General features: G+C 37.3%; 1 protein-coding gene across 1 annotated transcript in view; it reads right to left on the reverse strand.

The window, feature by feature from the left end:
• Positions 1 to 25,250, reverse strand: part of dos (daughter of sevenless) — a 73,259-nt gene that overhangs the window by 17,582 nt on the left and 30,427 nt on the right. The window contains exon 4 of the mRNA XM_083124231.1: positions 12,507 to 13,997. Coding sequence (XP_082980357.1) covers positions 12,507 to 13,997 — 1,491 coding nt within the window. The remainder of the gene's footprint in view (positions 1 to 12,506; positions 13,998 to 25,250) is intronic.

Genomic DNA, 25,250 nt, shown 5'->3' on the forward strand with positions numbered 1-25,250 from the left:
ACTGTTTTTGAAAGAAAGAAAGTGCATGATAAATGCATTCCGAATGTACAGACATATGGCATGTAAAATTTCCATCTACAATATTTTCTTTTCACATGGAGCGACGTATTACATAATCAATTCATCCAACTCGTAACAAACCAACATTAATAGCAAATAATATCACGGGCCGCCATAGCATTCTCTGTTTTAAAACTTTTCTCACTTAGATCGTTCGGCGCTCAGGGCCGACTCCCGCTACCCCTTTGCTACGGCATTGAACTTGATGAGACTGGATAATATTTTATAATATATTTCTACTTTCATAAAATTTGAAATCAAGGGGTTGCAATTACCCCTCCATTCCCCCTCTGCAGGTGCCCTTGGCCGTCTGGAAGGAAAATGCAAGAAAAATATGAAAATTAATTCCATCTTGAGTACCCTTTAGCCCTGCTACTCTTAAATTCTGCTAGTCTGTTTTTTCTTGTACTTTAATGTTTGACCCCCACCCTGACCCTTCCGCTACACTTAATTTTCGTCCAAGCTTGTGAGCAATGCACCCTACCCCCTCTGGTTGCGCCACTGCGTGCCTGGTTAAGGCACCATGCAATGAAAAGCAATTAGTTTTCAGTGAGGAGATTTTTGTTTGCTCGATCATTCATTTAAATAAATGAAGCTGTAATACTGCGTGCATTTCCTGGCAATAAGATAAAAACTGCTTACGCTGAACTGAAATCGCTAAGTATATAAATTCTCCTTGGAGGAGAGAGCTCCTCCTAGGACCTCGTAGGATTTACGAGCTACGTAAGTAGGCAACACTGGCTGAAGCTGTCCACGTGGTGATGAAACACCTGGAGCGACACGCTGCCGGAGTGCTGTTTCCTTCCAGCAGGTTTTGCAGGCGCCCGGGTCTTGTTGAATGCCCAGTTACCTTGTAAGCGCAGAGCGCCTGGAAGACGAAGAACCCGGGTAAAAACGCAAGTCGACTCGTTGCCGTGGGCAGGCTAGCAGGTATACCTGTCCTCACGGGCAAGCGGGCAGTGGGTAGGTAAAATGCAAACTATGCTGGCCTCTAGTTACATTTTGCATAATTTAAAATATTAAAAATATTGTTCTGATCAAGTCACTGTTACCCTTTTTACAAAAACTAATCTGTCTATGAATAAAAGTTTGTTTAAATGGAATATTAATTTTGATCAATTCAAAAAATAGACTAAGTGATTATTCTTTTGCAAAAGGACTAGACGTAGCGTAATCTAGTGGATTGGAGAGAATTTATCTGGGTTGTTTAGGGGCATACGTAATTTTCTTGGGATGGGGAACTAGACGATTCCCCCACTTCTCAAGAAGTTTACGTTAACCCAGATTGCATGCACTCGGCGATTTAAGTTGTTTTTGTGTCCTGGAGGAAATCAAAAAACGAATCGATACACGAAGTTCAGGGTCCTACACTGGGCCGGGCGAATTAACAATTTACAGTAGCCGTTTCTACAACGTTGTACGTTTCAATATTGCCTTTTTGAAAATTTTGGGTATCGGGTAGCCACGGTACGTGCAAAATTGAAGCGTAATTAAATAAATAAATAGTATTCGCCACAAACAGGATGCTGGATGCAAACTGCCTCATTTGGCTGTTCTTACCATTGAGAAGAAATGTCAAGTCCTGGACGTACCCAAAGGTGGGCAATGTATTCTCAAAAGCACATAGAGCAGAATTCTCCTACAGGAGAATTGCACTTCACTAAGTGCCTCACATTGTTTCTAATACTTTAGAAGATTAATTTCTTCCAACGTAACGTTTATTTTCCAAGAAAATTAAACTCTTCGAAGCATTTTTTCGTCATTTATATTATTATCTTATAACTTAAATATTTATATCAGTAGTTTCATCTCAAGAAAGACGAATTATAAAATTATGAATGTCTTCCAATACTGAAATAGGGCACTAGAGACAACGGAACTTACCAATAAAAAAGAATTAATGTCTTTATTAAAACGAATCATGTGGAGATAAACTCGTAATCAAGAAGTAAATTTAAGCAGTAAACGTCCACTCTAAATAAAAGACAAACACAAAACACCATACATGAATATAACAATAATAATAATAATAATTATTATTATTATTATAAGTATTATTATATATGTACAAGGTGGTTATAATTAAAGTGACGGTGTTCAGAGTGGTATAGCACGGGCTGTAATGAGAGTAGCAGTCTGAAACTTCGTAGATATGCTAATGAAGCAATGCGCTCGCGAATTATGCAAAAAAAAAAAATAGTTCCAATTCTCGCCACCAGGGTAAAAAATGGCGCTGTAAGCAGTCAAAACTTGGTATAGTTACAGGAAAAACACTATAAATCGCAGAAAACAATACTCTTTGTAATAAAATATCGCTACAATTTCACTATTCGAATTACATGAACATTACTAAAGGAAAAAGCAACAAGCGTCACCAACAACAACCAGGGAGCTCACACAATGGTTAGGCAATTTCACCGACTTTGACGTCAGAGTTATGGAAATTTCCACGTTTTGACTGCTTACAGCGCCGTTTTTCACCCTGGTGGCGAGAATTGGAACTATTTTTTTTTTTTTTGTATAATTCGCGAGCGCATTGCTTCATTATCATATCTACGAAGTTTCAGACTGCTACTCTCATTACAGCCCGTGCTGTACCACTCTGAACACCGTCACTTTAATTATAACCACCTGGTATATATATGTGTAGTGTTTTCGGGTGTGTTAATGTGACTGCCCCTTACAATATTTTGTTGCCAGCCTTCCGCCCCCCCCCCCAGTCACATTTCCCTGGCGCCGTCACTGGTTGGAAGTAAATTGATTAGGACGAGGAAAGTAACATTAGCTGTTGACAGTGTTGCACCGAAGGACGTGATATGTGCTACTGTTTGTATAAATGATAGGAAATTTAAGCAAAAAATGATAATTGTTGAGACTTGATAGTTGTTTCCTTCATTTCATCGTGGGAAAAGGTTTTCTGAGACAGGGTGGGATTACTTTACACATACATGAGAAAGGGTGGTTGTTTAAAGATAGAGACGTATTTTGCACATTTCTTAAAAGTTCAGATAAAACGAGAATTTAGCCTTACTGTTATGAAAAGAAATAACGCAGTACAGGGAAAGAATAACTCTGCACATTTCTCGCACCTGGTAGGATGCAACACACATTCACAAGGTATTGCAGGAAGTCTATGAACGAGAATGAAGAGGAATACGTGAAATTTGACTTACCTGCGGGTTAATTAGTGGATTCTAATATTCTTAAGGTTGATAATTCTTTTTTTTTTAAGTCCACTTGATTCACAAATAGGCTAAATCACGAACCGACCTACAGTTTAATGTGCGATCCGATGCACTTAGTTGAGTCCATTGGGTATCGAACGCGAGGACCGTTCATTACAAGACCTCGACGTTATTACTACGCCATCGGGGAGGCACCCAATTTACTCAAAGATGTTGATTCCAATAACACGTTATATGCATAATCTGATAATGATGCACTTTTGGTGCATCTAAACATATTTCTTTCAACTATAGCATGTCTAAAAGAATCATTCAAGTTGGGATTTTTATAACATCGGGTGGCACGGATTTGTAAATATGCGATATAAACTAAATGCAGGTTTGCCTTCCATACGTGGTGGTTTTGTCACGTTTCTTCGCTTCGTAAACCATACACTTTTGCAGAAACGGCTTCTTCCATCCACCTGGGGCCTTGCTCTAGCTAAACACACAATATTTGTTTAGCATAATCGAGGGTTACTTATTCCTGCCGAACTTACTAGAAAACAAGGATTCTATTGGGATCATACGGCTTTGAATGACAGTATCAATGAAGATTTATGATGTACACTACTACTTATAATAATGAGCATAAAATATTAATCAGGAACTTTATTTTTCATCAACTGGATGTAACATCCTTTTTTGTTATTCAGCAAATATTCAATTTATCACCTTTTTTGACATTAATTTTCTTGCCAGGACAGCTGTTTTTATGCGAATTTAGGCGATCTTAACTACACGTAAGCTAGATATTAGCTAATATTCGTGCTGTTACATTACTATTCTTCTAACATCTTTGTAACATTTCATGTAATAACAATAACATAATTAATTAATTTACATATTCAGGTGAATAGACCTATGAATTATATTAATGTATTAATTTAAACATTTGCTTAATTGTTGTCGTTAATGTTATTATTATCATTTTTTCTGAAACACTTGGCTCGGACACCCTCCCCTTACATATATTTCTAGATGCGTGCCTGCCGAAGGATAAATTAGATCAAGCGGTGGTGGTACTGACATAGAGGCTAAAGGGAAAACAAAGAAGTATGTGCGTCATAAGCTGAGCATCAGAAACAGCACAATATCACAAAGAAACACTTTTTGAAACTTATGTCATAGAAGATGTTTAACAATATTAAGAACAATAAATGCTTTCTATTTGTAATATACTAAGTATTGAAATTTTAAATAGTCTTTTGTGTTCGTACTACACATTTAAAAACTTTTTTGTTGCTCCCAGCGCCAAGCTTAGAATTTAAAGAAAAAATGTACATTTTCAAGTGCACGGAAGTGCGACATTCAGAAAGAAAGAAGGTCTAGTGGAAAACATTTGAAGACTTCCAAAAGGTATAGTAGTAATGAAAAAGAGCACTAACTTATGTACGATGGATAGACAGTTGTATGGAAGCGAGGAAAAACACAAGGTAGATTTCATAAGATACCTAGCAATCAGTAACCAACAAACTGCATGTTTAATATTAATGTCCTCATGATTAACGAACCTTATTTATTCTCACCACGCAATGGGTAAAATATTTGGAGCTTTATCCCACAGTGGCCGCGGTGGCTCAGTCGGTAATGCGTCTGACTACCATGCTCAAGGTCCCGGGTTCGATCCCCGGCCGGTTCAAATCCGGGAACTTTTCTAACGGTGGAAGCGGCCCCGGCGCCTACCCAGCGTCGAATAACATGGGTACCTGGGGGAAACCCTCGGGGGTAAAGGCGGTCAGGGGCGTGATGCTGATCACATCACCCCCACTCACGACCGGATCAAGAAAGTGTGGGGCGTTACCCCCACACCCCCTATACGCCTTCATGGCGTGGTGCTATGCACAGGGGAACACTTTACCTTTTATCCCACTTTCCGGAAAAATATTGTGTTTCTGCTACTTTTGACTTTTGTTGGCATGATATCCCGGATCACTTTTACGAGATGAGACAAAACGAGACGGGACGAGATGAGACAGAACCCTTCGAGACGGGACACGAGACGTGCCTTCACCGGCTATTGAACCCGGGGCCCTCTGATAGTGTTGCCCACGAGATGAGACACGAGACAAGACAGCATTTTCACGAGATGGGACGGGACAGACCAAAGTCTCGTCTCGTCTCGTCTCGTGGGCAACACTATCAGAGGGCCCCGGGTTCAATAGCCGGTGAAGGCACGTCTCTCCCGAAGGAGTGGTTTGGATCCCAGTTGTAACTAAATATTAAGATTTCACCAGATTTCTGACTGTGATGCACCGCAAGTTCATAAGTCCTATAGGCTCGAATGTCAGTTAATGAATGAATGCTTCCTTAGTTAATGTTACCAATGTCAAGTCACTGTTCAAATTAAAGGGGATTCCAGGAAAGTGTCTCCTGTCTCATTTTCCCCAGCCTCTACATCTTCCAACCAGTAACATAAATTTTCCCCTTCGTAAAGTTTCTGTTATTTTTGTGTAATTTGTCTTTTAATTTTTAGGTTCATTTAACGCCGACACGTCAGTCAAAATTGTCAATTTTTACATAATCTTACATTAATTTTTGTATTAAGTCCTATGTTATGCACAGATAGGCTAATTGGGATTGGACCTACAGTTTAAAGTGGGACCCTAACCCGGGAACCCTTGATTACAAGTTGATAACGTTACCACTATGCGATCGGGGAGATCATTAATTTCAGATGAAATTCATGGTTTGGAAATAAATTTATTAAAATTTTGTTACTCCACACCAAACTCACACAGAGCATTGTCGTCCTATTAAATTTTGAGCTTTACGTTTTATAATAATAATATGATGATGATGAACGTTAATTTAAATGTTTATTTTATTATTTAATTTGAGCCTCAATAAATTAAAATAAGTCAGTTCTTGAGTCTCAGCGCGGCGCAAAAGATTTAGTATAAGTATAATTATTGTATTAGGTAAAAACAAAAGTCAAAATGCGAAAATGGGAATCTCTGAACCACCCTCTTCCATCCTACATTTTCTTCAATTCCCATATGATGCATATAACCTAGATATGTAAAAAAAATCGGAGAGCATCACAGAGTAAGTCAACGAAGTAACTGGCTTTCTTGTTTCGGATCAGACTTGTACGAACCGACGTAATTTGTGTAAACTAAGTGAAGGCGATTCACTTCCTCGACTGTCTGTCTTGTATTTTGACAGTAGCCACTCACTGAAGGAATGAATGCACTTCCCTGAGTTTCCAAGGTCTTTGCGCGGACAAAACATAAACCAGATATCAAAGAAAGATAAGTTTACAAATTGCGGTGTGAAACCATCCCCCTCCCCCTCCTCTGCTCCGAGCGGTACATGACCGGTGCCGCAGATGGGAGCATACACATTCAGAGGGTTGCTTGCCCAGAAACGACAGCAGCGCCATAAGCGGAAAATCCCCGAACTTGCAGAAGGCGTGGGAACTAAATACTTGTCTTTTTTAAAATAAAATTATGTAATTTCTGTTGAAGATATTGTGCAAACGCTTGGAATTATCTATATAAATTCACGACACTAAGATGCACAATATTGAACTTAAATGCTAAAATGGTTTAAAACTCTTCAAACGTCCCATTTAAAGCTGCTTTCAGATCCAATTGATGCTGAATTTCCAATTTTTTGTACGCCAAACTAGAATCCCAAATTGATTTTTTTATCATTACATCACTCCGTGTATCCTTCTAGAAAAGCCTTGCAGAGTATCATCGAAATTGGAAGCATATGTTGGGAGATTTTGTCAATAGAAGGAGAAGCAGTTTTCAGCTGTTGAGAGAAACATCCAGCCGAGGCTTAACTTTGTTTATTAGTTCAGTCTCTTTATGTACAGTATCTTTATGTCCATCCTATTTTTCTTTTTTCTTTTGTGTTATTTACTAATTACTGTCATTACATCTATATATCATCGTTTTTAAATGTAAGGTGAAGTACATATGTTTTTCCTTGGTTATTTTCTTGGTTATCATGTGTAAGTTCTAACCCAAACTGTCAGGTTAATACTTTATACTTCTCTTTCATATCTAATCTTATATTAATTTTTATATTACTGTAACACATATTATCATATTATTGTACTTTTTGAATTCTTCTGATTGCATATTTTGTGTACCAAACAGTGTTATAATACAAGACACTGTAAATGCGCATTTGCCTGTAGTGTCATGTCTTTAAATAAATAAAAGTATATAGTAATAAGTCATGTGTTTTGCTGTCTCCGGTCATAGCCCCCCAAAGTCGATGGTTTAGCGGTCTCAGCCCCCCAAAGTTGATGGTCTAGATCATTTCAAATGTGTATTTAAAGTTAAGTTCATTTGGCACAATTCAGAGTAAACTTTACAAGAGAAGAAAAATAATATATTAGATCCTCTTAAGCAAAATTATTTGGGGGGCCCTGCCCCCACATCATTAACATTGGGGGGGCTCGAGCCCCCCTAAGCCCCATGGAGTCCGCGCCTATGAACCAGATTTTATATTTGTCAACAAGCCTAGACATATATGTGCCATATGCCATAATTTATTTATTAATATTTAATTTCATGAGTGCATATTAACCCTTCGAGTACCAAGACTGGGTCAATTTGACCCAAATGATATTTTTTTAGGAATTTCACTAGTTTAGAGCTGTAGCGGCATAATATTATAGGCATTCCTCGTTTAACATGCATTTTTACTTTTGCACATCATTTCACTAAAGTTGGTATATAATAGGGATGTGCCGAAGCCGATTACAGATGTATGAAAATCGGCCGAAATTGACACATCGGCATCGGTATCGGAATTGGCAAAACTCCGATATTTAAACCGGTACAGATTATACTAGAGTTTTTACCTTCTACGTTTTATATTCTAGTTTTGTAAGATTTATTGAAAATTTGGTTATGATTCGTCATTATTGTAGAGTTTTTGTAATAAAATTATTGCAAACTCATTCAGAGGATCTACCTAACTATAAATCGGAAATAAAACAGTACATTGCTGAACCAGGATCTGCTGTTGTATTGGAAATTCAAAAATGAATATTCAAACCTGAAGCAAGTCCTGACAAAATACTTGGGCATACCTGCTGCATCAGTATTCAGTGATTGAGTGTTCAGTGTTGCTGAACAGATTTGAGATAAGAGAAGAAGTAGGTTCCTTCCTGAAGTGCTTCCAAATCTCGTGTTTCTAAAGTTAAATCTGGCAGAACAGGAATTCATTTTGTATTTCAAAGAACTGCTTGTGTACTAATGTTTCATCTTTTGAGAATCCATGTTCTTCTTAAAGTTTCACATAACATTTTGTAGATGCAAATGTACATTCGCATCTCTTGAGAATATATATGTATATACATATGATATGCAATAGAAATGTACATAGCATTTTTTTTCATGCTGAAAATAACATCCCCTTTCTGTTTAATAATCTTATGTATCGGAATCGGTTAAATATCGGCATCGGTATCGGTCCCAAAAATTATCGGTGAGTACATAGGCATCGGTAAATTTTCAGCTTCGTCACATCCCTAGTATATAAAATACCAATATATAAGTCTGTATGCAAAGCACACTATATCAGCGAACTGCTCTGCAAGAACTGTCAAGTGTAATCAGAATGGAATATGTGATGTCAGTTTCTTCTAAGAGAGACATCTTATTTGTATGTTTATATTTTTAACTTTGAATTATTATATTTCAAGTATTGTTTGAATGAAAACTGCTATTAATAGAGTACATTAAAAATTGCATCTTTTGTGTCCACACTAAATGTGTATGTGCTTATTTACTTTGATATAGACAATACATATTATTGTATTTTCCTACGTATATAACATGTATTGTAATACATGATACAATCAGGCACATTGTTTTGTTTATTGTACATCCCAATTATAACTTTCAGCATCCAACTAAATGTATTTTTAAAAAATAGTGCCTGGGTCAAAATGACCCAGTCTTGGTACTTTACGTAACATTTTTACCTTGGTACTCGAAGGGTTAATGTATAAAGTTTAAAAAAATTAGAAAGGGATAACAATTTTCATCAGAGCATCGACTTTTATAAAATCGTGGTCTGGTCTCACAATGGCAGGGATGTTGCTACAGGGGGGCTGACCTCAGCCCCCCAGATTTTTCGACCAAAAATAAGAAAAACTCGATGTTTTCTTGCTTCATTTTTTCGATTACAAAATTTCCATTTGGCCAATCATGAGTTGCTTACTTGCTACTAAATTGACATGATACTCTGCTGCCTGCTTGCTATGGTAGGTGGGTTGGTGGATGTATTCAGCGGCTGAGAGATTGTTCTTTGGTTGGAAGTTCAAACGGTAACGAAGAATATGTGCATATAAAACTAAATGTGAATAATTATTTGTCCCTATAAATTGAATCACTATTTTTAGGAATAGACCTAACAGATGCGAAAAATTAATTTTTATAAGTAGGAGGGTGTTCAACATCTAAGGAACTGTCAAGTTTCACTTCTGTTTGTTAGTTGCTCATTCGAGTACCAGCAATATGAGTGTTAGCAATGTTCTCTCATTCGTGTCATAGTTATGTATAACCTTATCGTTGGAAATATGCCAGACGGAGAAATGTGAAGTTAAGGAATCAACCTCTTTTATAAGTACTAAGAACTGGAAATGTTAAAATTGAGTTTCCCACGCTGATAGTATAGTTATAAGACTGCTGCCTTGTAACAAAGTGGTCCAGGGTTCGATCCCTGGTGGAGGCACATTTCATTAAGCCAGGGCTCAAAATAGAAATTTTCACGAAACTGAAAACTTTACTTTCATTAACATGTTGTTGTTTTTCTTTTTCTGTTTCTGTTAATAATGGTTAGGCTAATATTAAAATTCACACTAACAGTTGGGCTGAAAAGTTCATAGGCTGACTCATAGATGGCGTTACTAGAATTAAATCCATGTGATTTTTACTTAGTACTAACCTTCAAAAGATACGTGTATAAATTTCACAGCTGTCGGATAATTAGTTCGTGAGATATAGCATTGTGAGTGAAGCAGCTTTTGTTATTGTGAAAAAATGGATAAAAAAGAATTTCATGTGTTAATAAAGCATTGCTTTTTGGTGAAAAAAAATACTGTTGAAGCCAAGGCTTGGCTTGATAAACATTATTCGGACTCTGCACCAGGAAAATCAACCGTTGAGAAGTGGTTTGCTAAATTTAAACGAGGCGAAATGAGCATCGAAGACGATGCACGCAGTGGACGCCCCAAAGAGGCTGTTACCGACGAAAACATCAAAAAAGTCCACAAAATAATTTTAAATGATCATAAAGTGAAGTTGATCGAGATAGCTGAGACTTTAAAAATATCAAAGGAACGTGTTGGACATATTGTGCATGAATATTTGAACATGCGAAAGCTGTGCAAAAAAGTGCTGTTTCATCAAGACAATGCACCGTGTCACAAATCAATGAAAACGATGGCAAAATTATATGAATTAGACTACGAATTGCTTCCCCATCCACCATATTCTCCAGATCTGGCCCCCAGTGACTTTTTCCTGTTTGCAGACCTAAAAAGAATGCTCGCTGGAAAGAAATTTAGCACTGATGAAGAGGTAATCGCCGAAACTGAGGCCTATTTTGAGGCTAAAAAGAAATCGTACTATAAAAATGGCATCGAAAAATTGTATGACCGCTATAATCGTTGTATCGCCCTCAAAGGCAACTATATTGAATAATAAAATCGAATTTTGTCAAAAAAATATTTTTTACTATGTTAGCCTACGAACTTTTCAGCCCAACTGTTAAAAATAAAAATGTAGTAAAATATATACAAAAATTAAACGTACCGGAACAGTCTGTTGCCATCTGTGGCGAAAAGGAACGGAAAAGTTCCAGATATTCACGAACCAGGACGTCATTTCTCTACAAGCTGTGGATCTTGTCCCAATTAGCACGTAAGATGTGAATATAAATGCAAACATCTAAATGCTGCAATACGGTGCAAAAAATCAGCATGCTTGGCCAATTGTAATGCTCGTGGGCCTAAGCGTAGGCCTACATAGCCTATTAAATAATTATCATTTGTGAGGTTAAAAAATAATTTCTGCAGTACTGTCATAGTACCCTATTTGGATTCCAGCATGTGGAAGCAAAAGAGATGCATGTGAAGAGGATATTAAAGTTAAGATCCATTTTCCAGTTCTTGGTCACCTAATTTCTAAATTAAAGGAAAGCTTTTGTTGCAAATTGCAGTGTGCATACCCCATCAACAGCTGGATGTGAAAGAACATTTTTCTAGTATCCAGCAAATCAGTTGTTAACTAGAGGATGAGTGCTCTAACTATTGTCTTGAAGGTAACAGTTATTTAGCAAAATAGTCCTGGACACTTTTATAATGCAATGGAAAAATTTTCGATTCTGCCCCCCCCTCCCCCCCCAGCTGCTCCAAAAGTTAGGTCCCAAGTTACGCCCATCTTAGCCCCCTGAGAATTAGAAAAGGAAATCTGGAGCCCCCCACTTATATCAGGCTGGCGCCGTCACTGCACAACAGTTGAGAACCACGACACAAAGTTTGCTCCATGACCAGGTTTAGCAGCTATTACATCAATATATGATAGACTTGAAAGCCAGATTACAAATATTTTATGCTACATACAAATGTAAAGGTGTTTGATAATAGATTTTTGAAAGCAAAAACTATATGACTGAGGGTACATTTGATAAGTGTGGTAAAAGATGTAGCAATATTTTCTACCTCTCTTCTTTTCTTTTTACTTCCTATGCCAAATTCAAACATTGAAAATTATGTTAGTATAGAATTAGATTCTATTTACAAAATATATACAAAACTACTCTGAGTAATGTGGGTGTGTATATACGTACTATGTAGATATATTTAATAAGCCTACTGAACTATGAAGGTACCACTTGAATAAAACCATCCATTCAAAAAAGCCGGCATTTTTGCAACTACTGCTTATGTCTAGCTACGAATTCCAGGTTCAAAATTTAGATATGAGTGTGGAAGAAAAATGTATTTTCATTGATTTTAAACACTTTTGGGAAAAAAGCCTAAAATTTTCCCCTACCACTTCCAACTCTAACAGGCACTAACTCAAACTAGAAAATATATGTAGATGATCAATAGGTCTGTGCTAAAATGCAACAAACTTGTGCAACCCTACAAACAGAAATATACTAGATAAGAAACAAAAACAAATTTAAGTTTTAATTTGATTCTCACTTGTATATTGAGGAAAAGATATGTGAGAGATAGTTTACCTTCTAGTTGTAACGACTCTTCAAACTTCCTTTGTGGCTTTAAGGTACGGTCTACAGTTGGCGGAAGAGGACTGACTTGCATTCCACTCAATGGCCCCGGTGACGGTTCACTAGAATTGGATTCCTTGCGTCCAGGTTTCAGGTCGCGGTTCACTAAAGGTGGCACAGACACATCGGAACCTCCATCCTTTCCTTCCTGTGTGGCCACTCTAAATGGACTAGGCAGATTAGAGTACATGACTGTTGGCGAAGACACTGAACTCGTTTCGGACTTGGGAGAATTTGGTTCCCCACTGGTGATGTCGGGAATGTCTGCTGGCAACGGAACCTGAAAATCATATCTGAAGATGACGCCGTTCACCTGGGTTGGTGCAGCATTAGTGTAACAATGTCGTCCAGATTTTAAATCCGTCGATCCTTGCTGATGGGATCTGGGAAAGTCGTACATTTCGTCAACTATGCATGGAGCTTGAGTCTTGGAGAGTGTGCTTGAAGAATAACCATCTTTGGGGGAATAAGGGAAAGAATCACAATCTGATAAAGATTCACTAGCGTTCGTAGGTCGTCCACATTCAGGAATTTGACGACTATCACTGATACTTCCACTTGGAGAGTTAGGAATTTGTAAAACACCTTCAGCATTCGACTGGTCTTTGGCCATCCCTACGTTAGGGTTGGGAATCTGTGACATATCTACATTTGAATAATTGTGCGACGGCATTTCTATTAAATGCAAAGGCTTTGGTGGTCGAGGTGGAGCAACTACAGGACAGTTCACTCCTGCATTTGAAGGGATTAATTTACTGCTCTCTAACGTACATTTCTTTTGTTCACTATGTGCACTGTTGCTTCCGGTTGAATCAGTGACGTTAATTTTACCAAACTTTTTGGCGATTGTCAGACCTTCGATCTCTGAAAAAGAACCCACTTCGGAACTATCTGAAGGGCGTCCAACACAATGACTGTCTCCATCTGATGCTGCTTCCCTTGGGAAAGTATTCCAGTTTACGGAAGGTAAGTGCGACAATGACTCGTCGTCAGTAAATACACTCTCGACGTCAGTGGTTGGACTATGAAGTGGAGAAGCATCACTACATTCTTCAAAATCAGGAATATGTAATTTACGTGGTTTATCATAGAATTCACGAACAACATCAACAAACTCCGAGTACTGTTTTTGTGGTGGATGGGGGAGGGACATTTGTCCCATTAGACTGCTTAGATCAGCTACCGGTGAGTTCAAGTTTCTAAGTGTTAAACGAACATCGCTGGGAATATTATGCATTGATGAAAATCCTTGCAAAACCCCACTTCCAAAGAGGCCATTTGATGTTAAGGGTCTACCTGAAATGCACTCGCTGATGGGGATGTATGGCCCAGAAACACTTGGAGAAAGGGGAGGCGACTCACTTATTCTTCCTAAATTTGAAGCTACAGCACCAGTTACTTGATTGGCTTCAGGTCCTGTCACTGCTTCTCTTGGACGCATGTCTGGAATATGAGAATTATTACATGACACATACAGTACAAATATCTCGTTATAACATGGAATTTATTCTTACTTTCTTTTTACATTACTTTGTACATCCCGGATGTGCATGGAAAATGACAAACATTTCCCCACCATGATTTTTATTTGAAAAAAAATATTTTAGACGATCATGTAAATATACATTTTTCTGTCTCTGATACTGTATATATGAAGCTACTATAGAAATGTTTGTTGAGTGTGTTCATGAAACTATAACAATTTTAGTAGCATTTCTTCCAGTGAAAATAAAACATTCTGGATGTTCTCCATAATTGTAACTTCAAATATTTTTTATAGTATTTGTAGTTGAATTTTGGCAATTTTTTAAATGATAGTTTGCAATATATCAGCTGCCATGTGTATTTACAGTTTAATGATAATGGCACTATTTACGGTTTAACATGATTAGTATTTTGTATATTTTTCTACACAAAATGTTTACTTTTTTGCCTATAAAAATTTAAATATGTTAACAGTTTACATATTACATTTCCTTTCGTATGAGCTTCACCCCATCAGTACATATATTTTGTTTCCTTTCTTAGAGCTTAATAAATACCATTAAATGATTACGAGATTATGTACTTTCACCAAAAGTGAATCTGATATCTACAAAATCCTCATGTACATCATTCAATAAATTATTTATTTAAAGTGATTTAAATCAATCCACCTTGATTTCCCCAATCTGGGGAAAAACAAGAATTTCTTCTTTGTTATTGTATAGCATACCCCTGCTCCAGTTTCTTCAAGAGCTACTACAATTGAATGGGATAATGACATAGGACATTTTTCTGGGTGGCCACTCTAGGATCAAGATAAAATTCAAGCATAATTCCCAGCTTTCAAGGTGAACTTTCCAAAAATTCAAGGGTTTTCTCGACTGCAACCTTACATATTACCACCTATCATCCCACACAAATATATTAACAAAATAAAGGATCTGTGTGATTTCAATGCATCAAAAAATTCTAATTCAATTATATATATTATATTATATTATATATATATATATATATATATATACACACACACTTAAAATACTTAATTTATGGTGCAGACTTTACATTTACCATTTCACATTTTGAGACTTGAAATTCATCTACAAACACAAGTCACAAAATGTTACACGATATACTAATCTACGAAAAATTGTTAATTGTATAAGAATTTCAAACTAAAATTTAACTAATTTTCAGTCTGGTAGATTGTTCTGCAAAGAACATTAACAAAGTAAACAGATTGAGAAAAAAATTTCTCATCGATAAAAATAAAAGTTAAGAAACTGCTAAAAAATTGCCTCAGGGCATTTATAAATATGTATAAATTCAATGGGATTTGGCTTAATAAAAGTTGACATTTTTCACATCCCCGGAGAAAAATTCACACAGAATGCATGCATAATTCCGGAGCAAATAATCCATGCATAATTCCTGGAATTCCCTGTGAGTAGCCACCTTGTTTAAAAGAAAATGTGATAAGGTACACAAATATTAAAATAAAAGGTTAGCAGATCTCTAAAAACAAAAGGAATGCCACACTGCCTCAAAACTTACAACATTATCATTCACAGTAAATAATATATTGCATATTACTTTAAAATGTTAGTAAATGATGTGTATTTTGGTTCAAAAATACCTTTTAAAGATTACAATGATTACAGTTGATCACATCCCTTTGCATCAAAATTGGAATGCATTTTTTTATTTTTCTTTTCGGTGTCTTCCACATACTAAACTGTTGAGTAATAAATATATTCTCTCAAGACAAAAAAATTTCCATGTGATTTTGTTTCCCCAACTGAATGTCATATTATCTTAGTGAAAGCTATATGATGCTCAAAATGTAGGGTACATTTTATAATATTTTTCCCTGGCACTAGAGTGTAGTACATATTCACAAAATCAGGACTTTGCTACCTTAGTTTTATATTAATGAAAATAGAAAATGGAGTTCTCTAACTAAGATTCTCATTACACATGATTAAAAGCAGATCCATAATACCAAAACACTCATGTACGTATGTTCTTATCTTAAGATACAAGGATCGGAAACTTGTGTGTCCATTTCTAGCTTTTTGTGCCACTTTTGGCTAATTTGCGAAAATGAGGATAAGTGATGAAATTGATCAATGGACACTCACAAACATCCATGTCCAGGCTGGGATTCGAACCCAGGACCCCTGGCATCGCAGCACGATGTGATAAACACTCTGCCACGGGGGCCGCCTACACAGGAGATGTTGCATTGTCCATTCTTGAACAAGGAATGACCCACTCATACCAAAAATCAAATTTTGGAAGAAGAGATGATTGTTGGGATATGCTCCTATCATTCTAATGTATATACTATCAACTCATTCTAATGTATATACTATCAACAACGTCTGTTCCTGAAGAGTGTATGAAATGTAAAGGGTGTGGCACATATATATATATTTTGTTCTCATTGGGAGACTATTTGTAACAGTGTTGCCAACTCTTATCATTTGCACCAATGTACGCCACTTACAGACATGGATCACTGGATCAGAGCTCAACGTGCTTTAGCTGTGAGAGCATTAAAAAAAATGGTGACACTGCTGCAGCTGCGAGACGAGATCATTAACCATTAAAACTAGAGATGTGACGAAGCTGAAAATTTACCGATGCCGATGTACTCACCGATAATTTTTGGAACCGATGCCGATATTTAACCGATTCTGATACATAAGATTATTAAACAGAAAGGGGATGTTATTTTCAGCATGACAAACATAAATTTGCTATGTACATTTCTATTGCATATCATATGTATACATATATATTCTCAAGAGATGCGAATGTACATTTGCATCTACAAAAGGTGGTTATGTGAACCTTTAAGAAGAACATGGATTCTCAAGATATTTTACAATTAGTACACAAGCAGTTCTTTGAAATGCAAAATGAATTCCTGTTCTGCCAGATTCAACTTCAGAAATACAAGATTTGGAAGCACTTCAGGAAGTAACCTACTTCTTCTCTTATCGCAAATCTGTTCAGCAACACTGAACACTCAATCACTGAATACTGATGCAGCAGGTATGCCCAAGTATTTTGTCAGGACTTGCTTCAGGTTTGAATATTCATTTTTGAATTTCCAATACAACAGCAGATCCTGGTTCAGCAATGTACTGTTTTATTTCCGATTTATAGTTAGGTAGATCCTCTGAATGAGTTTGCAATAATTTTATTACAAAAACTCTACAATAATGACGAATCATAACCAAATTTTCAATAAATCTTACAAAACTAGAATATAAAACGTAGAAGGTAAAAACTCTAGTATAATCTGTACCGGTTTAAATATCGGAGTTTTGCCGATTCCGATACCGATGCCGATGTGTCAATTTCGGCCGATTTTCATACATCTGTAATTGGCTTCGGCACATCCCTAATTAAAACATTAAATGTTTTATTCTCGGGAGAGATGATGTCATTCCATCGCCTAAATGCAATCACTATCTGGATGTGAGTGAAGAACTTTGAAGCTACGGAAAGTGTATTCAAGCAGAAACCGACAGGCTTCATATGTTGGAACAGGCCATGGACGATTTCCATCGAAGATTGTCCGAGTGTCAACAAAGAAATGGTGGTCACCTGTACGATGTAATTTTCAAAACACGACATTTACTGTGCATATTTTGCAAATGGCAATGGGTAAGGATGTAGTTGATATGTTTGATTCCTTTGCAAAATAAAATTTAGTATTATGTCGTTGCATTTTAAAAAGTACATTTTTATGCAATACCCCTTATTTTTCAGTTAAAAAACAAACTTTTCAATGATTTGTGTGTTCCATATGCCAGACTGTAGAGTAATATATTTCATACATAGATAAATAATTTCTGTGTATGTAAAAAAAGTCTACCTTTTCTTTAACAACTCAAATAGATTACAAATATCTTACAAACATCGGCCAAGTGACAGGAACTTTATATTCACATCATGATTAAAATGCAAATCACTAGAAATCTGGAATACTTTTTGAAAGTGTGTTAGCAGTGAAACAGTTCTTTGTATGATAAAATGATTAGTGTGCTTGGACAGCAAGGAAAATTGGTAGTCTTCTGGCAGAGAGCATTCCCTTTGGGGGTTTGGATACTACATTAATTCCTGAACCCAGACCCCAAGTTTTTAAGCCCTCGTTTGTCTGTAATGACAAATCAAAATGGTGGTCATGACAACAATTCTATTATTTCTATCTTATTTCCACATAACTTGGAGTTTATGGTCGAACCTAGGTCCCTTGCTATATTTAATTTTTATAAACGATTTGCCTGAAATACTCACAAAATCTGAGACATTAATCTTTGCTGATGATGTTAAAATATATAAAAATATCGAAAACGCTGATGACTACAATATTACATGAAGAGCTGAATAACTTGCTTCAATGGTGTGAAATTAATAAAGTCAGCCTAAACCTAAAGAAATGTAAACTTGTTCATTCACCCACAACAGACACCCTATTCAACATTCATACACTATTTCTAATGTGTTAGTACAAAGTGAGAATATCGTTACCGACCTAGGGGTTACTTTTGACCAAAAGTTAACATTCCAATCACATATTGCCCGCATTTTAAGTGAAGCTCACAGAAATTTGGGATTTGTAATGAGAATGGGTAATCAATTTAGAAAAAAGGAACCATTTCTCTTGCTGTATTATACGCTCGTCAGATCTAAACTCGAATATGCTTCTCTTGTTTGGAACCCGCAACTCAAGAAAGATATCGAAAAATTAGAAAAGCTTCAAAATAAATTTCTCACATATCTACTATTTAAACTTGATGGTACATATCCAAAACTCACTCCTAGCAACATATTAAGCGAAATCTTTAATATTCCGTCACTTGACGAAAGGAGACAAACAAGTCAAATAACTTTTCTCTCCAAGCTTATCAATGGTAAAATTGTCGAATTTAATTTTTTATGTGCCAAACTGTATCTTAAGGCCCAGAACTGATCTCTTTCAAATCCCCCTTGGAAGAACCAAAATGACCGAAGCTGAACCCATGAGGAGAATGTGCAAGTTATTTAATTCAGTTTCTAAGAATAATCCAAGTGTAGACCTACTTAAATGTAATTGTAACATTAGATCTATTCGCTGAATCTCTGTATGTTTTGTTTTGTTCATTGAATTTTGGTTTTCATTCAGCTTGTAAGGTTATATCCAATAGTTTAGCATCATTTATTATTGTTTTATCTCTGTGTTCCCTTTGCTTCTATAATCTAATAGTTAATTTCTCACAATTGTTCTTAAAAGTAAAATGTATATTGCGTCATTCATATTTCTTGTTAATTTTCTTAGTTATGTTCTTGTTTATGTAATAGTGTCATCCCATATTGAACACTGTAATTAGGCATGCGCCTGTTGTGTTTCAATTAAAATAAATAAATAAAAATAGTATTATGATAACACACTTGTTATCGAATAATATTACATATGGTGGCTATGGTCACAAAAAGGCTAAAAATAACCCTTTGAGCTATGCTTGGGATCAAACCCTATGTTTTGGAGGTTCCAGAACTCAACGGTGGCATTAAACATTGTGTCAGAGCAAGCCCATGAAATACGTAATAATAGTTCACTTTTTGACGATCTGTAAATATATAGGGTGGTTCAAGAGTCCGATACCATAGGACAACTGCGTTATTAGTGCAAATGGCAAAACACAGAAAGAGGGTGAAAGTTGTTGGAAACATGAGGTTTTAAATATAATGCGCTTGAATTTTTAACGTAGCATGCACCATTCAGGCTGTACACTGGTATGAGCCATGATGATAATGGGAATTGCCTTGTTCACTTGTTGCTGCATACGTACTTCATCCTTAATGGGGGCATTTACTTTATATAATGGCACATAAAGAGGCAAAGAAATTTTTGTGTGCATGTGTATAGAAACACGTGCACACACACAACTACAAAACATGCAATTGTAGCTAACGTTTTCTGAAATAGAGGTTGTGCATTATGATATTGACAAAAGGGTAAAATTTCGAAACAAAAGGTGTCTTAATTTTTTTCCCTTTGCATCAGGGTAGATCACCACAAAATTATGTTTGTGCTGAGACAACATCTTGTGTTGGCGCAAACCGTTAATAACAAAAATATTGACGATTTGGAAGGTTTTGCCTTCCGTGCCCTAGGTTCGCCATATTGAGTAATTTGTGTGTCCCAGTGAATAAGCAAAGACATCTGGTACCGGTCGTCAAAAGGAATGAAGCAGCAAGGTCAAAACCAGCAGAAAAACATAAAAAATATGATATTTTGGGTGTTGCAGGATGCCTATCTTCCATCATTACGATATTTATCCTCCAGATGCCTCTTGCACACAGTCAAAGGACCAGTGGCATAGAGGGTGTCGGTATCCATAACCAAGCTTTAGTCCCATTAAGGCGATACTCTGGACAACTGGGCAACCTCTGGTGTTAAACAACATTTCTGTACCTACTTATTCAAGAAGTTGGAGGGCACCACATCAAGTCGAAGACTTGCACACCTGTTTGGTTATCGATAGCACTAAAAGGAATTTTGTGGACTCATTTTTGTATTGTATTTTGTGCAGGCATCTGAGAATTATTACAAAAAAAACATAAGAGAGTCAATATAAAGGTCTCCCCGATGGCATACTGGTGATTTCGCCACCTTGTAATTTCGAAATCCCAGTTTTTGGTGCATGGTGGACGCATATAGTGGTTCATATCCAAGTCAAACTGCAGGTTCTATCTGTGCAAAACCCGGTCTTAAAAATAAAACCAAAATCGATGTCCATTCTTTGGCAATTCATCATCATTAACAAGCTCTCATTTTCCAAGGGAAGAAGATGATGATGCTCTACTTTGACCACAGTCAATATCTAGTTATCAGAGTGCAGGAACCGCAGTTTAGTGACGTGAAAGAGCTTGTGCTAGAATATAACAAGAAATTGTGAGGCAGCGAGGAAGGTCCCATGTACCTCATCAGCAATGTAACCACAGTATCCGTTGTGACAGCAGCCTTCCAGGACCACAGCACGGTGATGGAGGAGGACATCTCGAAGGTGGATGAGAGAAGCATGGAGGGTTTACGAGGGAAGTCAGTGTAAATGCAATGCGGATAGTACTAGACGGTCTGTGCCTTGATGTCAAAAGGATAGTACACTTAGACAACTTCTTGATGAAGCAGGTACAGAAATGCTGTTTGTAACACCAGAGGTTAAGGTCCCCAGCTGTCAGTGGCGAAGAATTATTGAATGCCAATATGCCCGGCGTTCCCTGATTTAAAATGGGTAAAAAATGTGTGAATGCTGTAAATAAAAGTAAAACATTACTAATAAAAAACATGTTTGAGCTATATAGCATTATAATACGAGGGCTATTTTTTTTTCAACCTCCGATAGGGCATGAAATCATAACCACAGTGAATAGCAAAATGCGTTTATTGGCACAAGTTACGTGCACATATAATCTACTTTTCAACGTAATCACCAAGAAGATTCAGACAACTATCGTACCGATGAACCAGCTTTCCAATACCATCTGCAAAGAAAAGTGCCGCCTGTCTACCGAAGGTCCACATTGGTGTGGAAGCACCGTCCTCCCAATCACTTCTTCATCGCCCGGAAAATAGGGGAAGTCACAGTGCCAGGTCTGGGATGTAGGGAGGGTCATCAAACACTTCCCAGTGGAATCGTTGAAGAAGGTCTTGGGTTGATGCAGCAACATGTGGTCAGGCAATGTCATGTTGTCTGTGCACAAACATATTTTTCTGGTGATCTACCCTGATGGCAAGGGAAAAAATTAAGACCCCCTTCTGTTTCGAAATTTTACCCTTTGTTCATATTATTGTGCCCTAATTTACAACCTCTATTTCAGAACACATTAGCTACAATTACATGTTTTGTAGTTGTGTGCATGTGTTTCTGTACACACACACAATTCTTACTTTGCCTCTAATTATGTGCAGTCACTCTCAATTTACCTAGTACAATACGGTGTTGCGCTAAAGTAAAGTAAATGCCCGCATTAAGGATGAAGTATGTGGCAACAAGGCAATTCCCATTCTCATCAGGGCTCATACCAGTGTAAAGACAGAACAGTGCATGCTATGTTGAAAATTTAAGCACATTATATTTAAAACCTCATATTTCTAACATATAGTGGCGGCGGTAGCTCAGTCGGTAACACGTCTGACTACCATGCTAAAGGTCCCGGGTTCGATCCCCGGCCGGTTCAAATCTGGGAACTTTTCTAACGGAAGCGGCCTCGGCGCCCACCCAGTGTCGAATAACATGGGTACCTGGGGGAAACCCTGGGGGGTAAAGGTGGTCAGGGGCGTGATGCTGATCACATCACCCCCACTCACGACCGGATCAAGAAAGTGTGGGACGTTACCCCCACACCCCCTATACGACTTCATGGCATGGTGCTATGCACAGGGGAACACTTTACTTTTTTTTTTTACTTTTTTACATATTTCTAACAATTTTCCTCTTTCCATTTTTTGCCATTTGCACTAATAATGCAGTTGTTGTATGGTATAAGACATTTGAACCACCCTATATATTTACAGATCGTCAAAAAGTGAACTATTATTACGTATTTCATGGGCTTGCTCTGACACAATGTTTAATGCCACCGTTGAGTTCTGGAACCTTTAAAACATAGGGTTTAACCCCAAACATAGCTGCCATATGTAATATTATGTGATAAAGTGGGTCTTTTTAATTTCTCATTATCATAATACAGTTGTAAACTTCAAGTTATGTGAAAACAAGATGCCATGAATGATAAATAACTGCAATGAAGTAACAGGTTTCAGGAATAGAATTGTTGTCATAACCACCATTTTGATGACATCATTACAGACAAACAAGGGCTTAAAAACTTGGTATCTGGGGCATATAAATTTCAGGAATAATTTTGTAGTATGATTCTTAAATACACAGGTAAGAAGTGCATTTTCCAAATATGCTTATCTTCCCTCATGCTGATGGCTGCATTTTGTTGATGTACTACCAAATTTTAAAAATTCGTTCAAAATAGCATTTCTTTTACTAATGACTGAGCAAAGTGTGGTATAAATGATGCCTAGATCTGCAGCTATTTCAGTTTTAGCTTTACATGGGTTAGCATCCATTTCCCATACAAATTTTCCTTTCTGGTGAAGCATGTAAATTTTCCTCTTTCTGTTCTCCATGGCTGACCAGTAGCAACTAAAAACGTTCATTGAAGGAACCACTGTTCTATTTATATTATGGAACACTGCAAACATCAGCTCTTGGCATCTTTTTAACGTGTACAGTGGAACCCTGATTTTACATTTTCCTGCATCTTAAGTTTCTTCAGCTTGGTCCCCTGAAAAATGTAAAATCAAGGTTTCACTGTATACCTTCGTATCGCGATTACGCACAAAAGAAAATGCGTTTCATATTTTGAACAACTGCCACAAATCTTTCTCATCTGATTTCATACCGTGTGCTGCATCTTCTTGCCTTCTCTGTGACACCACCGTGCCACACTCATCTTTATTTATTTATTTATTTCAGAAATTGAACGCAACAGGTATATTACCCATTAATGGCATTCATTATACAATAATTTTGTGATAACATTATTGAAATATTGTACAGATGAATGTAGTATATATACATGTAATTTTAGTATATTCCTTTTCAAAACTGCGGTCGGGCAAAATAAGTCCACACTGTTTTCACTTTTGATGGTATCATTAAATGTTTTACACATATTCCAAATTGGGGATATTGTCAGAGCGTTGGTTCTATCGTAGCATTCCTCTGAACGCGGGGATCTTAAATAGGGGTGTACTATTAGTACTAGTTGATGGTAGAGACAGCCCTGAACGGGCAGGTACAAATATCTAACTATTCATAAAAATAGACTCATGATTCGTTTCTAGACTGAAGTGAGCAATGCAAATGGCAGAATGGGTGTAGACTAGCTTACCCTGTTCGGTTTAGAAATAAGACCAGTAGCTCCTGCTTCTCCGCTGATTCCAGATTAAAAGACCTCGTGTCGCTCTCATGCGCACGTATTTAAACACTCGCTTGGGCTCTCGTCACCTCTTGCCAAAGGCCAGTGTTCTTAACATTTCCTGTAGAATGCTTATCCTACACATTTCTGAGCAAGGAGCTGACAAGGTCTGCCAGGGTCAATATTTCTCAATCGAACAGGGTATGGTACGACACTCCCTCTTGCAAGACAATTTCCCAAAATTGAAATTGTAATCGTTAAAGTTTAAATTGAACCTTCTGCCATTCACCAACATTTAAAAGGTTTTTGTTTATTACATGAAAAAAAAAAAAGGTTACATAAAATAAAATAAAATAATAAAAAAATGTCGGAGACCCTTCACCGAAAATTAAATGGAACAGAATTAAGCTCAAGCTTGAATGCTGAAAGAAAGTCTTTTGTTTTCATTAGCCACACGCTGGAAGAGTCTTTCGTAATCAACAATGCTGACGGTTGGTCAACATGCGATATAAAGTGTTGTTCGCAGGTTCGTGGAGTCAGCGGAAAGTTCAACACACTGCATCGTAACGCGATACATGCGACTTGCTTCTGAACAAGTGCTAAATAAGCACAGAACGTAATCCGTGAGAAACTTTAATGCCGCATGCTCGCAATTTTCTGCCTCACCAGGATGACAGTTCGAAGCGAGAGCAAAAAGACCATGGTAACCACCAAGCTCCACTGGACTGCGCACAACCACACGAAGATTAAAAAAAAATATTTGAAGATGATGTTTTCACTGACGTTCGTAGCACACTATGACCTGAGAAATCAAAAGGCAGGGCAATCCAAATACACTCAAACCCCGGAGTCCTGGGGTACGAAGCACTGTTCCGGGACATACACGTTCCTTGACCGATCACAATTGCACTGGGGGACCGGATTCGAATCCCGGTGTGGAAAGTTCTGGAATACTGTTCAGCAAAGGTCAGATGAAAAGACGTTGGCCGTGGGGCAGGTGAACACAGGATAGTCCATGGGAAGCCACTCCAAGTAGCGTTTCCAAGCCCCAAAATATGCATTGTCCAATGGCGAACACTGGGGGGTATTTATGATAGGCCCCCGAAAGTTCACAGCAGACGCCATTGCATATTTCCGGCACACATCGAATGGCGACACATTTCGTACGCTGGTTGCATGTGAAAACGGAAGGTGTACCGTGCTGCGAACACTCCA

The sequence above is a fragment of the Lepisma saccharinum genome, chromosome 6 (assembly GCF_977018435.1).
Source record: "Lepisma saccharinum chromosome 6, izLepSacc3.1, whole genome shotgun sequence".
NCBI lineage: Eukaryota > Metazoa > Arthropoda > Insecta > Zygentoma > Lepismatidae > Lepisma > Lepisma saccharinum.